Here is a 19915-nt window from a genome sequence, read left to right on the forward strand (position 1 = left end):
ATCAAAAAACATTTGAGACCTTGTAGAATCCATTCCTTGAAATATTCAGGCTGTTCTGGAGGCACAATTTGGCTCAGTTTTTAGCACCAACCTGCTCTAATTCTTCAATGAGGGGTACCCTCCGCCAACTGCTATTTTCATATCTCGCCATACATTTTGGATGTGATTCAGATCTGGCCACTTCAGATCAGGCCAGTATCTCTTCTTGAACAATTCCTTGTGTGTTTGGGGTTGTTGCTGGAAGACAAACAACCTTCAATTGAGACCCAATTTTTGGACGGTGGGTTGGAAATTTGACTCAAACACCTATATCTACTAACTTCATGATGCCTTGCACACGTTCAAGGCCCCCAGTACTAGAGGTAACAAAGCAACCCCACAGCATTATCAAACATCCCACATATGATTGTGGGGAGGGTGTTCTTTTCATTGAATGCTAATTTGGACGTCTATAAACACAGCGCTGAACTGTATTGCCAAAGAGCTCTAATTTTGTTTCATGGCACTGCACACAGTAAGTAAACAGTGTTGGCTAATCATTAGCCACAAATAGAAAATGCTATAGTACCTTGGTCCATTTTTTAAAAAATTGTATGAGAAATCAACTCAGCAAAAAAAGAAAGGACCCTGTATTCAAAAAATCTAAATAACTTCACAGATCTTCATTGTAAAGGGTTTAAACACTGTTTCCCTTGCTTGTTTAATAAACCAATAATGAACATGCACCTGTGGAACGGTCGTTAAGACACTAACAGCTTACAGCCAGTAGGCAATTAACTTGTTGAGGATAGGGGGAGGTATTTTCACTTTGGATGAATTGCGTGCCCATAGTGAACTGCATCCTACTCTGTCCTAGATTGCTAATATATGCATATTATTATTACTATTGGATAGAAAACACTCTGAAAGTTTCTAAAACTGTTTGAATTATGTCTGTGAGTATAACAGAACTCATAGGGCAGGCAATCTTCCAAACAAGAAGTGCAATTCTGAATGTGGGTCAACTGACGTCATCGCCCCCTCCTTTCCCAACAAGAAATGGATCTGGTAGCACTTCCTACGCCTTCCACTAGATGTCCTCATTCAGTAGAAAGTGGAATGGAGCTTTTGCTGTGAATTTAGTCACTGTCCCGACAGAATGCCATTTCTCTGTGGGTACTACCGTCGTTCCATTTGGCTGCAGCTGAAAACGTATGATCCGGTTGGAACGTTATTGGATATATATGAAATTAACATCCTGAAGATTGATGCTCTACTTAGTTTGACCAGTTTATTCGACCTGGAATATATATAAGTTTTCGTGCGAGTTGTCTTGGACCGGCGTCAGCTTTTGGGCACGTGAGCTGAAAGTGGTAGCAAATGCAGCTAATTGGACACTAGTATTGGACATTATGGAACAAAACAACAATTTATTGTGGAACTAGGACTCCTTGCACTGCATTCTGATGAAAGATCATCAAAGGTAAGGGAATATTTATGTAATTTTGTATTTCTGTTGACTCCAATATTGGCGGAGAAATGCTTTTACGTCTGAGCGCTGTCTCAGATTATTGCATGGTAGGCTTTTTTCGTAACATTTAAAAAAATCTGACACAGCGGTTGCATTAAGAACCAATGTATCTTTAATTATATGTAGAACATGTATCTTTAGTCAAAGCTTATGATGAGTATTTCTGTTATATTTCGGAGGCATTTCTGAACATGGTGTCAATGTAAACCGAGATTTGTGGATATAAATATGCATATTATCAAACAAAACATAAATGTATTGTGTAACATGTCATATGAGTGTCATCTGAAGATTTTCAAAAGGTTAGTGATTCATTTTATCTCTAATCCTGCTTTTGTGACTCTTTGGCTGGAAAAAATGGCTGTGTTTTCCCTTTGATTTGGTGGTGGTCTAACATAAATATATCTTGTGTTTTCGCTGTAAAACATTTAAAAAATCAGACATGATGGGTAGATGAACAAGATGTTTATCTTTCATTTGAGGTATTGGACTTGTTAATGTGTGAAAGTTAAATATTTCTAAAGAATATTTTTGTATTCCCTGCGCCACCTTTCCAGCTGAATGGGGGGGGGTGGAGTTCCCCTCATTAACCCGGTCACGGTTATAAAAACTTAGGACACTAAAGAAGCCTTTCTACTGACTCTGAAAAAAACCAAAAGAAAGAAGCCCAGGGTCCCTGCTCATCTGTGTGAACGTGCCTTAGGCATGCTGTAAGGAGGCATGAGGACTGCAGATGTGGCCAGGGCAATAAATTGCCATGTCCGTACTGAGAGACACCTAAGACAGCTGAAAGGAATGTAATAATATCTATACATTGAAATTATACCTGTGATTACAAAAGTACAATGATTCATGTTTTGCTTTAGTTTGAGATTAAGAATCAGTGATAGACCTTGCAAGTGCATGAAAAGGTCAACTGTACAAAGTCATATGTCTGTGTGTTGAAACTATACTTTGGGTAACAGATGGATAAAGGGAACCAAGAGTTCCTGTTATTCCAGTCTTACTTCTGCTAGCACATGATAGCAATAAGGGGAAGAGTGATTGGGAAACTAACTGCAATAACACAATAAACTGAACCCCGCCTAGCAGAGACATCTTTGTATTAGCAACTATGAATTATGAGCTTATATGGTATTCAAGTTAAGGGACATCACCCCGAGGTGGGGTGATCCTCAGAAGGGAATAAAAAGGGAAAACAACATATTTTGTGCTGAGTGTGTTACTTGCAAATTACTGTAGGCTTGCAATCCTTATTAAACAAACTAACCTCTGATCAAAGAAGTTTCCTGTGGTCGCTTGTGTGGACATAGGGCAGAATACCCTTACACAGGGCTACAGGGAGACAGGACGGGCAACTGATCATCAGGTCCTCACCAGACATCACCGGCAAAAACGTTGCCTATGGGCACAAACCCACCGTCGCTGGACCAGACAGGACTGGCAAAAAGTGCTCTTCACTGAGTCGCGATTTTGTCTCACCAGGGGTGATGGTTGGATTCGCATTTATCGTCGAAGGAATGAGCGTTACAACAAGGCCTGTACTCTGGAGTGGGAGTGGGGCGGTCTGTCACAGCATCATCGGACTGACCTTTTTGTAATTTGCAGGCAATCTCAACGCTGTGTGTTACAGGGGAGACGTCCTCCTCTCTCATGTGGTACCCTTCCTGCAGGCTCATCCTGACATGACCCTCCATAATGACAATGCCACCAGCCATACTGCTTGTTCAGTGCGTGATTTCCTGCAAGACAGGAATGTCAGTGTTCTGCCATGGCCAGCGAAGAGCCCGGATCTCGAGCACATCTGGGACCTGTTGGATCGGAGGGTGGGGGCTAGGGCCATTCCACCCAGAAATGTTTGGGAACTTGCAGGTGCGTTGGTGGAAGAGTGGGGTAACTCACAGCATGAACTGGCAAATCTGGTCCAGTCCATGAGGAGGAGATGCACTGCAGTACTTAAACCCTACTTTTTTACATTTCCGCCTGAAGACATACCCAAATCTAACTGCCTGTAGCTCTGGCCCAGAAGCAAGGATATGCATATTCTTGGTACCACTTGAAAGAAAACACTCTGAAGTTTGTGTGAATTGAATGTAGGAGAATATAATACAATAGATCTGGTTTAGATAATACAATGAAAAAAAACATGTGTTTTTTTATTTTTATTGTTGTATCATCTTTAAAATGAACAAGATAAAACAAACATTCAGATAGGATGATGGGGACAATTTCAGTGAAAAATATGAGGGCAACAGTACTTGTGCAACGTTTCAGAATGATAACTTCCAAAATGAGTGTGCTACATGACATTTATCATGTGGTCACCCAGGTGTCCAACACAAGTAGCCCAAATGTACCCGAGTGGCCAAATTGGTGAAGGTATACATTTTGAAACAAATAACTATATATAAAATGCCAAAATGGTATTCTAACAACCCCCCCCCAAAAAAAATGGAGAAAAAAAATGGAAAAAAATATATACATTTACAAAATAACATGGGTAACTATTTACACACTTTCAATATTTGGAAGACCCTCAGTCCTCTATCAAATCAAATAGATTTATATAAAATCACATTTATTTACATCAGCTAATATCTCAAAGTGCTGTACAGAAACCCAGCCTAAAACCCCAAACACCAAGCAATGCAGGTGTAGAAGCACGGTGGCTAGGAAAAACTCCCTAGAAAGGCCAAGACCTAGGAAGAAACCTAGAGAGGAACCAGGCTATGAGGGGTGGCCAGTCCTCTTCTGGCTGTGCCGGGTGGAGATTATAACAGAACATGGCAGAGATTTTCAAACGTTCATAGATGACCAGCAGGGTCAAATAATAATAATCACAGTATTAGTAGTAGAGGATGCAACAGGACAGTACCTCAAGAGTAAATATGAACAGTTTAGGGTTCCATAGCCGCAGGCAGAACAGTTGAAACTGGAACAGCATCAAGGCCAGGTGTACTGGGGACAGCAAGGAGTCATCATGCCAGGTAGTCCTGGCGCATGGTCCTCGGGCTCAGGTCCTCCTCCTCCGAGAGAGAATTAGAGAGAGCATACTTAAATTCACACAGGACACCGGATAAGACAGAAGAACTAGTCCAGATATAACAAACTGACCCAAGCCCCCCGACACATAAACTACTGCAGCATAAATACTGGAGGCTGAGACAGGAGGGGTCAGAAGACACTGTGTCCCCACCCGATAGGGCCAAACAGGAAGGATATAACATCACCCACTTTGCCAAAGCTCTACACAATATTGTGCTGCTGAGGTATATTAAACAGATATACTGTATATATAGATTACAGGGAACATAAGGTTGAATATATTATTCTAGACCTGCTACATCTACTGTCTCTATTATATTATGACAGACCAGCTAGATCTACTGTCTTTATTATATTACAACTGACCAGCTGTTTCTACTGTCTCCATTTCACTTTGGCCATTTTTGTGGGCCTCCCCTCCCCTCAACAGCCTCATAGGCTATTTCATGTGGGTTGGGATGGAGCGGCAGACACACGCATCTCACATTTCATGACATTACATGTTTATATATTTCTTCTAAAATAAAAATAAATCACAAATAATATTTTAGATTATTAATTTCAAACAAGGGCATTAGCATGACAAGAACTTACCAGTCCAAAACATGTCCTCTCCGTTCAAAAAATATTCCTCCACTTGGGAATCGCTAAATGAATCGTCCTATAACTCTCTCTCTCATTTTTCCAATCAATTTCTTCTAAAATTGTGTGTACACCTGTATATCTAGACTTCGATTTAGCTTTCCCTGACTTAGTCGCCATACTTATTGATATATAAACAGCTGAATCTGCCCGTTTACCAAACAATGCTGTGCGTAATATGCGTAGCTCCTTCCGGTATAAAACTTCAATTACGAATGACTCTCTTTACGCCGGAGTTTACTGCATGGGTTGGTCTTCCAACACATAACCATTGCATATTGCCGTTTACCTCAGCTCATTGACTATCTACCCAGCTAGATTTCAAGACAATCAGTGGTCATTGGGTTAAAATACAGTCAATCAACGAAACAGTGGTCATATCATTGGTGCACAATGATGTCATTACTTGTTGTCTTCAAATCGGTTTCTTTCAGTCAATATGTCCCGTGAAATGGCTCATCAGGTTTGGTTGTGTTACAAACAAGCCAGTTGATTGCAATGAAACCAAACTTGACTGGAAAAGTCACGTTTTGTGTGGGTATTTACCCTCGAATGTGTCGTCAAATGGAATGAGACGGAATTCACGACACAAGCGGTTCACAAAATGTTTCGTGTTAGGCTATAAAAACGGATTTTATCAAACAAAAGATCATTCATTGTGTAACAATGAGCATTGGGATTGCAAACAGATGAAGATCGTCAAAGGTAAACAATTTATTTTAATACAGTTTGATTTTGTTAGCCTATGCTGGTTGAAATGTATTCTTTCACAGTAAATCCTTTTTTAAATCTGACAACACAGTTGGATTAGCAAGATTCTAGGCTTTCGATACATGTGAGACACTTGTATTTTCATGAATGTTTAATATGACTATTTATGTAGCGATCACCGTATGTTGTGGTATTTCAGCCCGCTACCGGGTTCTGTGCGCAGAGAGGTTAATGCAACTGGTGGCCACACCAGATACTGACTGTTACTTTTGATTTTGACTCCCCCCTTTTTCAGGGATACATTGTTCATGAAATCACAAGTGAAATGAAGTGAAACACAGCTTAGCCTTTTGTTGATCACGATAGCCTAGCATAGCATAATGTCCAGTTAGCAACAGGAAGCTTGGTCAGTAGTTTTGAAGGTAGTGCTCACGAGCCAAAATGGGTCCAAATATACTGTATATAACCTTTTGTAATTTGTATGATGTTAAAAATTCCAATTCATACAATATGTTACAAATGTGTAAGTGTTTAAGATCGCAGATGGTATCTTTAACTGTTAACCTCTTGAAACTAGGGGGCACTATTTTCATTTTTGAAAAATAACGTTCCCAAAGTAAACGGGCTATTTTTCTGGACCAGATAATAGAATATGCATATAATTGACAGCTTAGGATAGAAAACACTCTAAAGTTTCCAAAACTGTAAAAATATTGTCTGTGAGTATAACAGATCTGATATTGCAGGCGAAAGCCTGAGAAAAATCCAATCAGGAAGTGAGTCTTATTTAGAAACCTCTGCGTCCCTATTGAGCAGTGAAAGGGACGTCAACTAGATTCCTTTTTCTATGGCTTCCCTAATGTATCTAGTGTCACAATACATAGTTTCATGCTTTTATTTAGAAAAATGAGCGTGAGCGACAACATTGCGTCAGTGGTCAGCTGGTGGCTCTCAGTGATATGTGCGTAATAGACAAATGCAGCGATTGTTTCTCTTGCTCCTACTAAGAAGCCAACTGACCCGGTTGATATATTATCGAATAGATATTTGAAAAACACCTTGAGGGTTGATTATAAAAAAACGATTGCCATGTTTCTGTCGATATTATGGATCTAATTTGGAATATTTTTTGGCATTGTCGTGACCGCAGTTTCCGGTGTATTTCTCAACCAAACGTGAAGAACAAACGGAGGTATTTCAGGCTATAAAAATAATCTTTATGGAACAAAATGAACATTTGCTGTCTAACTGGGAGTCTCGTCAGTGAAAACATCCGAAGATCATCAAAGGTAAACGGTTAATTTGATTGCTTTTCTGATTTTGTGACCAAGCTTCCTGCTGCTAACTGGACATTATGCTATGCTAGGCTATCGATAAACTTACACAAATGCTTGTCTTGCTTTGGCATAATTTCAAAATCTGAGATGACAGGGTGATTAACAAAAGGCTAAGCTGTGTTTCACTTTATTTCACATGTGATTTAATGAATATGAATATTTTCTAGTAATATTTTTTGTCTGTTGCGTTATGCTGATTAGTGTCAGTTGATGACAATTCTCCTGAATCCGGGATGGGTTGTTCCAAGAGGTTAAGTTTAAAAACGTGTTAAGTCCAGTAGCAAAAATCCTCTTCAATGTTCTAAACATAGTGTTGGAGTGCTAGTTTGCTGTCCAAACCATCAAAGAATAACTTAAATCATAGTATTACTGTAACTAGATCCTTGTGGTCCTGTAGAACATGAGGCTTGCATCACCAGGATTGTGGGTTTGATTCCAGCTGGGGCCACCCATACGAAAATGAATGTATTGTGAAAGACAGGGCTAATGCGGCGGTTTTTGTGTCGCTTCCTCAGATTCACAGAGTTCCTTCAGCCCTTTGAGAGAGTGATCCAGCCAGAGGAGCTGTGGCTCTACAAAAATCCCTTGGTGGATTCGGACCACATCCCCAAGAGGGTCATGTTCGTAAGTGACACAGACACACACTAACCACAAGGCCACTGAGTTGATGAGAATTATGTTATACTGTAAGGGAACACCCCTCTGAAATGGACATTTTTCATATTGCAAATGTAACACAAGTGAAGACCCAAGAGTAAAATTTTGAAAATTTACCACCCCCTTAAAGTGCTTTCTGGACCATTTTTCGAAAATCTTTCGTTTTTTTTTTTGCCAATTACACATGACCTGTATGAACATACTTTTGTCAAATTTTATTATCTTTCAAACATTTTTTTTAACTTGTCCATAAGACAGATGTTTTGTCCATTTGCAATTTGATTTCATAGGAAGTCAAAAGTCGAAGTTAAAATTCACTTTTTAATTTATTTGCCAAATCCCATAAGAAATGTCCAAATGCAATTTGAATTATTTGAAAGTGCCAAATCAGGATGTTATGTCCATTTGCCATGTACGATCATAGGAAGTCGGTTTACAAACCCAAAAGTCAGTGAACCATGTCCAAAAGGCCTTTATACTGCCCAAATTATGTATAGCACTATGTTACACCATGAATCAACCTAGATGGTCTATTTGTCATGTATGATGAGACAAACCAGAAAAACGGCCCATAAAAAAGTTTGGAAGACTGCCGATTGGTACAGTCCTAAATGTATGTGTGTGTGTAACATTGAAGGAAATATATGAGCCTCTCTCTTCGTTTGTAACGATTTTTTGAACAACATCCAAAATGACTAGGGGCACAGGTTGGATGGGCACAGGTGGGGGTTGCTCCCTACCCAACCGTGGACCCCTTGCTCCCCCCTTTAAGCATTAAAACCATTTTAAAAATGTGTTTCTGGTAACACATTCCAATCACCAGGTGCACGGCTGTCCATTTGCAATATGTTTCAATGGGCAATTACCATCACGAATTTGACATGCTCAAAAATACTGCAGAAATGCAAAATTGACTGGCCTGATGAACTCGTGATGGCCGGGCAGTGATAGTGGTTCCTCTCCATCGCTCGTTGTGTTGATTTCATCATGTCCATTTGGTGATGGTTTTTCACTGTTGAATCATATTGCAAATGTACTGTGCATTTGCAATATGTTTCAATGGGCATTTACCATGATCAAAACTCCTGCAGAAATACAAAATTGACTGTCCCGATGAACTTGGGAAGGCCTGGCAGTGCTAGTGGTTCCTCTCCATCGCTCGATGGTGCCATGAGAGAAGTGGGACTCGTTTTTTTTACGTTTATTGAAAAATGTCCAAAATGACTAGGGGCGCCCCCTATTTGATGGGCACGGATGGGGGTGCTCCCTAACCAACTGTGGACCCCTTGCACACCCCTAAAGGCATTTAAAACCATTATAAAATGTTATCCTGGTAACCCGTTCCAATCACCAGGCACACAGCTATCCATTTGCAATATGTTTCAATGGGCATTTACCATTACGAATTTGACATGCTCAAAAAAACTGCAGGAATGCAAAATTGACTAGCCCGGTGAACTCGGGATGGCCGGGCAGTGATTCTGGTTCCACTCCATCGCTTGTTGGTGTTAATTTAAGAATGTCATTTTGGTGATGGTTCCTTACTGTATTACAAATGTACAAAAGTCAACTAGCAAGTCAGTGTCCATCAGTCAATTAGATATCATTCTGACACCAAACTGATACCATCTGACAACAAACCCACTTTTTTCAACTCGTTTAGAAGCCAACTATCACATATTTCAGAGCAGGCCCATAATTCACTGTGCCTTTAGTTTAAACCATAATAAAACTATAAAAAATGTTGTTACGTTCTAGCTGTGGGTTCAGCTCTGACTTTATGTGTAGACCTATGTGAGGCGACCCTGAATCCCGAGTTTCGGCTCGATAGGTTATTCGGTGCCCGAGCAACGATCTTAATTGGTGCTGAAAATCATTTGTTTTCCATGCCTTGCTACGGGGTCCTTGAATGAGCTATCGGAAAGAAACGTTGGGGTCTGTCTCTATGGGTCGAGCCGGTTTCAATGCCTCTAGTCTTGCGACTATGGGACTTTTCTAAATGATGTCATTTTCGTAATGGTCAAAATGAATTGAAGTTATTGCAAATGTACAAGGCTGTTTCTCGGTTCGAGGACCTTCTAGAGCCACATAACTCACCATGCACTATCAACCTGAGCTCTAGAACAGGTTTCTAAAGTTTCAGAGCTCTAGGTCTGATGGTTCTTTAATAGTTTGAACAAAGGTAACTATTGCAGGCTCTGTGTGTCTCTAAGCCCCACACTGTGTCCCTCTGTCCTAGCTGTGTATGTGTGTGAGAGTTTTTCTTAGAAATTTGACATCTAGTAAGGGACCGTACATTTGCAATATGGAGTTTCTCATCAACCATACGGCAAATGTCAAAATGTTTCCTTCAGGTATGTAAGGTCATGTAGAAACAATTATTTGTATTTTTATTATTTTATTATTATTTTTAGCTAGCTAAGAGTACAGAAACTTGAAATAAAAATGACTGACAACATTTGAAATGTGTAATATCTAGCTAGCTAGACTCTTACCCATATACAATGATGGACGCTTCTCCCTCTGTCACAGATGCCATGGTTGCCCTTAGTTTGAGATGTAATCCGGAGACGGGTGTTTAGGTCTGCATATTTGCAAACAAACACCAGAATATTCTCCATCTCCTTAGTTATCATACTCTAATTCCATTGATGTCAAGTGGAGAGCGACACTTGCACAGTTCTACTACGTGACATCTTTAACCCACTGCAAATTGAGTCCTAAGTCAAGGGATACTGTAATGGCATTGAATAGAAAACTACAAAACCAAAAAAAGAAATACTTCCCGAATGGAGTTTTCTCCTGCCAAATCAGTTCTGTTATACTCACAGACACTAATTTAACAGTTTTGGAAACTTTATAGTGTTTTCTATCCAAATCTTCCAGTTACATGCATAGCATAATTCTGGGCCCGAGTAGCAGGCCGTTTAATTTGGGCAAGCTTTTCATCCAAAATTCCGAATGCTGCCCCTACCCTAGAGAAGTTCAAATTAAGCACGTTAATCTGCTTTAGAAGGGGTGTAATAGAGCCTAACTGGCATACATAAGCAACGTGTGAGTTTCAAGTTTGGGGAACAATTTACCTTAAAACCTCTTGAAGATAGGGTGCACTATTTGTATTTTTGGAAAAAATAACGTTCCCAAAGTAAATTGCCTATTTCTTAGGACCAGATGCTAGAATATGCATATAATTGACAGCTTAGGATAGAAAACATTCTAAAGTTTCCAAAACTGTAAAAATATTGTCTGTGAGTATAACAGAACTGATATTGCAGGCGAAATCCTGAGAAAAATCCAATCAGGAAGTGACTCTTATTTTGAAAGCCCAGTCTTTCTATGCATCCCTATAGCCCATTGAAAGGGATATCAACCAGATTCTTTTTTCTGTGGCTTCCCTAAGGTGTCTACAGCCTTTAGACGTAGTTTCAGGCCTTTATTTTGAAGAATGAGCTTAAACGTCCACATTGCGTAATTGGTCAGTTGTTGGCTCTGTGTGATTTTTGCGCTAAACAGAGGTAGCCATTTTTCCTCCCGGTCCTAGTGAAAAGCCAACTGTCCCGGTTGATATATTATCGAATAGATATTTGAAAAACACCTTGAGGATTGATTATAAAAAACGTTTGCCATGTTTCTGTCGATATTGTGGATATAATTTGGAATTTTTGTCTGCGTTGTCGTGACCACTATTTCCGGTGGATTCCTAGGCATAACGCATCAAACTAAAGGTATTTGGATATAAAAAATATATTTTTGGAACAAAAGGAACATTTGCTGTCTAAATGGGAGTCTCGTGAGTGAAAACATCCGAAGCTCATCAAAGGTAAACAATTAATTTGATTGTGACCAAGTTACCTGCCACTAGGTGTACACCAAAAACAGCAGCCTATGTCAAACTACTATCCCCTATAGTATAAAAGTTGACCTGTTCTGTGCGCAAAATAAATATTTCAAAACATTTTCTGGGACAGTTGTGGGATGCAATAGATCCCAAATTAATACAACCAGTAGCATCAAAACACCTTTTATTACGCAATGTAGATTACATAACAGATCAAAATGTTTAGCTTAAAATGTTGATAAACTATTAGGCTATTTCTTCACATTATAAGCACAGCAATGTGCACATCGCACATTAGAACAAATGTTCCATTAGCGGAAAAACACCATTATCAAAAGTGACCGCAAATGCGATTATGCATGTAATGCTTTATTATAAAAGGTGAATTTAAGCCTGATGATTGTCATGTAAGTATAAAAGCTGCTTTCTTATTATAAAAAAAAAGCTCAAGGTAGTGGAATGGGATAATGTCTTGTGTGTGTGAAGAAATCATTATTTTAACTTGTATGCAGTACAATTCACATTGTGTGTGCAACTCCTCTAAGAGTAGGAATCAGGCTGTTTGAGAGGGTTTGAATCCTAAGAAAGCTGCCTATACATTGTTTGAAGTACTATATAGGCAACATAGTTACTGTTGCAGGCCAAAGCGGTGTGCTGGAAAACCTTGGTATATCATTGGTGAAGTAGGCATTGTGGTGCTTGTGAATTTCCTTTCAATTTCAAAGTTTATATTTGGGTCAAATTACCCTTACCTAGAGATGTGTCTGAAGGCCCATGGCGACATAATCCACAATAGTCCATTAGTTACTTCTGGCTACAGCCTAGAGTTAGCATATTCGCATTGTCAGTTCTCAGGAGTGGAAAGAGCTGATCCGATGTTAGTAAAGCTGCACTGCAAGCCGCAACTTCTTCAAAAACACTTCACACTAGCGTCACTATGCAAAGAACCTGTCCACGTTTTCTTCGTCACGAGAATGGTGTTACTTTTGAAATAAAATGTGAATTGTCGAATGCTCTGATAATGCTCTGATAATTCCTATGTTTCCCTGTCAGTTTTGTCCACGTCGAACACTGTGCCAAATACCCTATTTTCAGACTCCTAATTATCATTACACCTCTGAAGTCTAGCCACTTCCATGCCAGTCGGAAGAACTTAATCACATATCATAATGCTACAAGAAGGAGGGGAAGAGGGTTTGTTTGTGTGGAATACTCAAGTGAAGATTTCCTTTTTGTCTAGATGTAAGATCTCCAATCTGTTCTTTTTGATCGTGGCCTATTGGAGATTGCATGGTTGTGTGCTTGATTTTATACAGCAACGAGTGTTGCTGTAACGTCAGAATCCACTCATTTGAAAGAGTGTCCACAAACTTTTGTATATATGGTGTAACTCCCATCTGAAGCAATGTTTTATGCTAAGCTGTTGCCAAAAACAGTTTAAGCTGTCAGTTATTTTTGATAAATAAATCTCATTAGATTCCAAATTATACTGTTTTGATAGTTATTTAAAGGAGACGTTTACCCAAAATCTGGGAACTTCAAAGTGATTCCATATATTGAAACTAGTTCCGTGGAGTTTGCCCTCCCTCCTCGCACTTCCTGTAGTGCTGTTCTGCAACAGCTGCAAAAACAGGACATGTGACTCATGATGTTGCTGGATGCAAGCCTCGTTCTGCTCTGTTGCCAGTGAATTCATCATTCAGAAATCTGAAAACTGTGGACAAACTCGTTGTTTTAGTGAAAGCGTACGGCCGAATTAGCGATTTGTACTATTTGTTTTAAGTCAGGAAATATGTACTTTTTCACCTCAAACATTAGCGATTATATCATTATTTTATGTAGCCGACTGCCACAGCAGTGGAGATTGTTCACAACTGCGCATAAAGACGTCACCATATGCCCTAATATGGAGAATGATGACACATATTCAAGTTTTTTTAGGGAGAGAAGGAGCTGGTGCTGGTGTCCGTCCCCTGCCTGAATGTTACACACTAAATCAAGTGAAGAAGGCACAACAATTCCACTGTTTTCTGATAAATGATAAGAAGAGATGCAGAATATGGTGAGTAGCAATTCGGAATAGTAAATAAGATGTAAATACTACTGTATTTCCATGGACTGGATATAGCGCAGTGCTAAAATACAAAGACGCGTTTGAGAAGAGAAAGTGACAAAGCAAGTATGCAGTTGTACTGTTTGTAGCCTAGCCTGATTATTGAAGTTCATGGTGTTTTTATTGTCTATTACCATTGCACCATATTGTGTAGAAATATACAGCGCATCCTGTTGAAGACATGGCAGATTTACGCCCCCTTTGGAGAAATTGGGTACCCCTAGAAAACTGAAAAAAAAATTATAAAAAATTGCTAATATATGCATATAATAATTATTATTGGATAGAAAACACTCTAAAGCTTCTAAAACCGTTGGAATTATGTCTGTAAGTATAGCAGAACTCACAGGGCATGCATTCTTCCAAACTAGTTTTGTGGTCATGAAAGTTGGAGCAACTTTGATGTCATCGCCCCCACCCTTCCCAGCCACTTATGGATCTGGGGACACTTTCCATCTCTTCCACTAGATGTCCTCATTCTGTAGAGCGTCTAATCGTTCAAATCGCGCGAGAATTGACCCTATGGGAGTGATTTGAGTAAGTGCCGCGAGAAAAAACCTGTGCGTTAGGGCGCGAATTGGTCACAGCCATTCCTTTGTTCCAGCACTCCTGGGAAGAGCAAACGATGCCCGGTTGATTTGAAATTTGTTTTGTGTGTTAAAAACATCATAAAGCTTGCTTCTGCACTTAGTTTGACCTGTTTAGTCGACATATAATATGTAATTTTGAAGTTTTGATGCGCAATTTTTCCGGACCAGAGGACATTTTGGGTGCATTTCAGCTGATGTTATTAGCAGTAGCCCATACAAAGACGCAAGACTTGAAACCAAACGATGTATTGGGTAAGTATGAACCCTTCCAGAACATTCTGAACGAAGACCATCGAAGGTAAGGGAATATTTATGCTTAAATCTGTGTTTCTGTTGACTCCAACATTACGGAGAAATGTAGCTTGGAACTGAGCGCCGTCTCAGATATATTGAATAGTGTGCGATTTCTGTAACGTTAAAAAGAAATGTAACAGAGCGGTTGCATAAAGAAGCAGTGTATCTTTCTAAATTATTCATACCCCTTGACTTACTCCACAGCCTGAATTCAATTTTTTTTCTTTCACCCATCTACACACAATACCCTATAATGACAAAGTACATTTTTTTTGGGGGGGGGGGGGGATGTTTGCAAATATATAAAACATCTAATACAGAAATATCTAATTTACATACAGTACCAGTCAAAAGTTAGAACACACCTACAGTGGTTGCGCCACGGGAGCTTGCACCACGGGACTTAGAGTTACCCAGCATCATGGCTTAAGTTCTCCAGACCACTACAAGGGGGAGTTAGAGCATTCATTATGCATTTGGGTCCCAAGGTTTTTATATGACCAATCATATCGAGTGGTTCCAATGACGAATTTGAGACGAGCCACCCATTACTGGGGCTTTCTTCAACAAAGATGGCTGACAAAACATTACAGTGGAACCAAGTGTAAGTAGTTATAAAGTCATAACGAGTCAACTAAAAATTTACAATTGAAAGGAAAATGTCAGTTAACATGCTAAATAGCAATTTTCGGATATTATCTGACTAGCTAACATTAGCCAGCTATCTAGCTGGTGTTATGAAAGGAGAATGAATTTATAATTTGTGTTGTTTAATGTTTTAGGGACTCCTGAGAACCAGCAAACCAGGGCTCTCGTCTTGTGAAACAGTGGATATAAAGAATCTAGCTAGCTAAAGCATTTACTGCAAATTTAATGTACAATTGTGTAAGCTTGGCTAGCTAACTATTTACTTGCTCATTGTGTAGTGGAGGATAAAAATAACTGTATGCCTATGGATGCTACAGTATGTAGCCATTCTGTGTATGGACCCTAAAACTTTAGGTTCTGACCTAATATTCATACCATTCTATGAACCTCAGTTATCATAGTTGTTGTATCAACTTCAAGTCTGAATGGCATTAATAAAGCCTATGGATGGAGTAGAATATAATAACTCTATTGTGCCAAGGATGCAAGTCCTATATACATGGACTGTTGTTATTACCACGCATGAGATTCCCACATTGTAGCCTGTACATTGAATATATTCACTGATTATATACTCTTGGCAAATAAAGGTGCAGTTCAGGTATTCATCTCTGAGACATTATTTTCAGTCATATCAAGCTCCATTATTTGAATGTTGGGGTCTGTTACTGTGTTTGGTTTTTGTTTTCTGCTGCCAGAAGTTTTATTTGAAATGCTCTTGGATATAAATGTCAGGAAACGATCTCAAGAAGCAGTCAGTTTTTAAGGCTGTCACATTAGTCTAGTGGAATGTGAACATCTCGGGCACACGCGCACAAGGGACATGGTATTTAAGCACTTGATGCTGAAAGAATTGTCCTGCAAGAAACATACATAAAAGCCACGGTGTGGCATCTGAGATCCAACTAGATTTCTCAAGTTTATCATTCACCCTTCTCCTCCAATGCCTGAGGTGTCACTAATTCTCTATCGTAAAAACACCCCTTTTCAACTCTCCTCTATGTCTACAGACCCACACGGTATGTACATCATTGTATCAGGGAACATTCATTCTTTACCTGTCACCCTATTGAACGTCTATGGCTCTAACATCGACTACCCACAATTATTTGTTAATGTTCTTGATTTGCTCCCAGACCTTAGTTCCACTAATCTAATAATTGGAGGCAATTGAAATTGTTACCTTGATCCATATTTTGAGAAACTGTCTACACGTACCCCTTCAAATATCACCTCTGTCCATGTTCTAAATAATCTAATCAAATCCAGGAATCTAGTGGACATCTGGAGACTGCAACATCCCACAGACAGACTACTCATTCTACTCTAATTTTCACAAGTCTTATTCTAGAATCGACTACTTCCTAATAGATTCCATACTGATAACCAATGTGCTTAATTTGAAACACCATAGTCCAATTATGTTGCCCCTCAATCTTTCTTCACCAAAACAGAATTACAGTTGGTGTTTTAACACTTCCTTGCTCACTAACCAATCATTCATTGACACCATGACAGCCAAGTTGAATGAGTTTCTCAAGAATAATGACACAGGAGTGGTATCTGATTCTACACTATGGGAAAATTTTAAAGTGGTTATGAGAGGTCATATTTCATATGAGTCACTGACCATCTCAAATCCCACCGTACCTTCTCCGCTGTGCAATCTGGTTTCCGAGCCGGTCACGGGTGCACCTCAGCCACGCTCAAGTTACTAAACGATATCATAACCGCCATCGATAAAAGACAGTACTGTGCAGCCGTCTTCATCGACCTTGCCAAGGCTTTCGACTCTGTCAATCACCATATTCTTATCGGCAGACTCAGTAGCCTCGGTTTTTCTGATGACTGCCTTGCCTGGTTCACCAACTACTTTGCAGACAGAGTTCAGTGTGTCAAATCGGTGGGCATGCTGTCCGGTCCTCTGGCAGTCTCTATGGGGGTGCTACAGGGTTCAATTCTCGGGCCGACTCTTTTCTCTGTATATATCAAAGATGTTGCTCTTGCTGCGGGCGATTCCCTGATCCACCTCTACGCAGACGACACCATTCTGTATACTTCAGGCCCGTCCTTGGACACTGTGCTATCTAACCTCCAAACGAGCTTCAATGCCATACAACACTCCTTCTGTGGCCTCCAACTGCTCTTAAACGCTAGTAAAACCAAATGCATGCTTTTCAACCGTTCGCTGCCTGCACCCGCACGCCCGACTAGCATCACCACCCTGGATGGTTCCGACCTAGAATATGTGGACATCTATAAGTACCTAGGTGTCTGGTTAGACTGTAAACTCTCCTTCCAGACTCATATCAAACATCTCCAATCTAAAATCTTTCTATTCCGGCTTTCTATTCCGCAACAAAGCCTCCTTCACTCACGTCGCCAAACTTACCCTAGTAAAACTGACTATCCTACCGATCCTCAACTTCGGCGATGTCATCTACAAAATAGCTTCCAACACTCTACTCAGCAAACTGGATGCAGTTTATCACAGTGCCATCCGTTTTGTTACTAAAGCACCTTATACCACCCACCACTGCGACCTGTATGCTCTAGTCGGCTGGCCCTCGCTACATATTCGTCGCCAGACCCACTGGCTCCAGGTCATCTACAAGTCCATGCTAGGTAAAGCTCCGCCTTATCTCAGTTCACTGGTCACGATGGCAACACCCACCCGTAGCATGCGCTCCAGCAGGTGTATCTCACTGATCATCCCTAAAGCCAACACCTCATTTGGCCGCCTTTCGTTCCAGTTCTCTGCTGCCTGTGACTGGAACGAATTGCAAAAATTGCTGAAGTTGGAGACTTTTATCTCCCTCACCAACTTCAAACATCTGCTATCTGAGCAGCTAACCGATCGCTGCAGCTGTACATAGTCTATCGGTAAATAGCCCACCCAATTTTACCTACCTCTTCCCCATACTGTTTATATTTATTTACTTTTCTGCTCTTTTGCACACCAATATCTCTACCTGTACATGACCATCTGATCATTTATCACTCCAGTGTTAATCTGCAAAATTGTAATTATTCGCCTACCTCCTCATGCCTTTTGCACACAATTTATATATACTGCCTTTTTTTTCTACTGTGTTATTGACTTGTTAATTGTTTACTCCATGTGTAACTCTGTGTTGTTGTCTGTTCACACTGCTATGCTTTATCTTGGCTAGGTCGCAGTTGCAAATGAGAACTTGTTCTCAACTAGCCTACCTGGTTAAATAAAGGTGAAATAAAATAAAATAAAAATAAAAAAAGGAGATCGCAGGCGGTTGAAGGAGATAGAAAAAAAACTTCCAGTTTGAGGAGACATACAGAACTAGGTTGACTAAAACAATATTGTAACGGCATTCCTCCTCCTCTTCTGAGGAAGAGTAGCGAGAAGGATCGGAGGACCAATGCGCAGCGTGGTAAGTGTCCATAACGTTTATTTTAAGACATAAACTGAACACTATGAAATACAAAACAATAAACGTGAACATGAACGAAAACCGAAACAGTACCGTGTGGCAACAAACACTCACACGGAAACAAACACCCACAACTCAAAAGTGAAACCCAGGCTTCCTAAGTATGATTCTCAATCAGAGACAACTAACGACACCTGCCTCTGATTGAGAACCATACTAGGCTGAACTCAAAACCCCAACATGGAAAAACACACAGACTGCCCACCCCAACTCACGCCCTGACCATACTAAATAAAGACAAAACAAAGGAACGTGACAAATATTTTGAAATTAGAATATGAATACAATTATTTTCTTGGTTCACAGGTCAATAACCAAAAACAATTTGAACTAGGGGACAAATCGGAAAGGTTGCTGGCTAGACAACTTAAGGGTGCACAAACAAATAGAGCAATCCATAAAATACGGTCTAAGGCGGGCACTTTGCTGACAGATTCTTAAAAGATAAACAACTGCATTAAATAATTTTACTGTTATTTTCTTCCAGATCGGATGCTTCTGGTTCTTTTTTTTAATTCATTGAATATTTGGAACATACAAGCTGCTCTACAACTACATCATACCAGTCATCCAACAGATTCCCATTCAGAGCAACACACAGAAGCATCCAGGGTTAATGCCCTGCTCAAGGGCACGTTGACAGATCTACCACCAGGCCAAAAAACGTGAACCCGAACCCTCCAAGATCCCCCCCCCCCCCCACAGTTCCCCAATAGCTGTCCCTCAACCATTCGAGACACCTCCCACAGCCCCCCTCAGATTAAAAATAAAAAATACAATTAATTCCATTCCCCACCCCCAAGAACCCCCCAATGCACCAACAACCAAGAGAATGAAGTAAAGAGAAAAAATGAAAAGACAGAAGAAAACAGCAAACAACAATGCAAAAATATACATTTAAAACAAAGAACATCAAGGACAACTAAAATCATAACAGCAATGCCAACTGTATATGTTTGTGTGCATGCCTGGCACTATTACATATATGTGCGTGTTCTTCAGTTGTCAACATCCTGGTCCTCAAATGAAACGGGTATACTTTCCTATTTATGCTATTTTT

General features: G+C 40.0%; 1 protein-coding gene across 1 annotated transcript in view; it reads left to right on the plus strand.

The window, feature by feature from the left end:
• LOC139367551 (phospholipid phosphatase 4-like) overlaps positions 1 to 19915 on the plus strand; it is a 115266-nt gene that overhangs the window by 44115 nt on the left and 51236 nt on the right. Inside the window, exon 2 of the mRNA XM_071105799.1 lies at positions 7761 to 7869. Within this exon, the coding sequence (XP_070961900.1) occupies positions 7761 to 7869 (109 nt within the window). The remainder of the gene's footprint in view (positions 1 to 7760; positions 7870 to 19915) is intronic.

The sequence above is a fragment of the Oncorhynchus clarkii genome, chromosome 16 (genome assembly GCF_045791955.1).
Source record: "Oncorhynchus clarkii lewisi isolate Uvic-CL-2024 chromosome 16, UVic_Ocla_1.0, whole genome shotgun sequence".
NCBI classification, from domain to species: domain Eukaryota; kingdom Metazoa; phylum Chordata; class Actinopteri; order Salmoniformes; family Salmonidae; genus Oncorhynchus; species Oncorhynchus clarkii.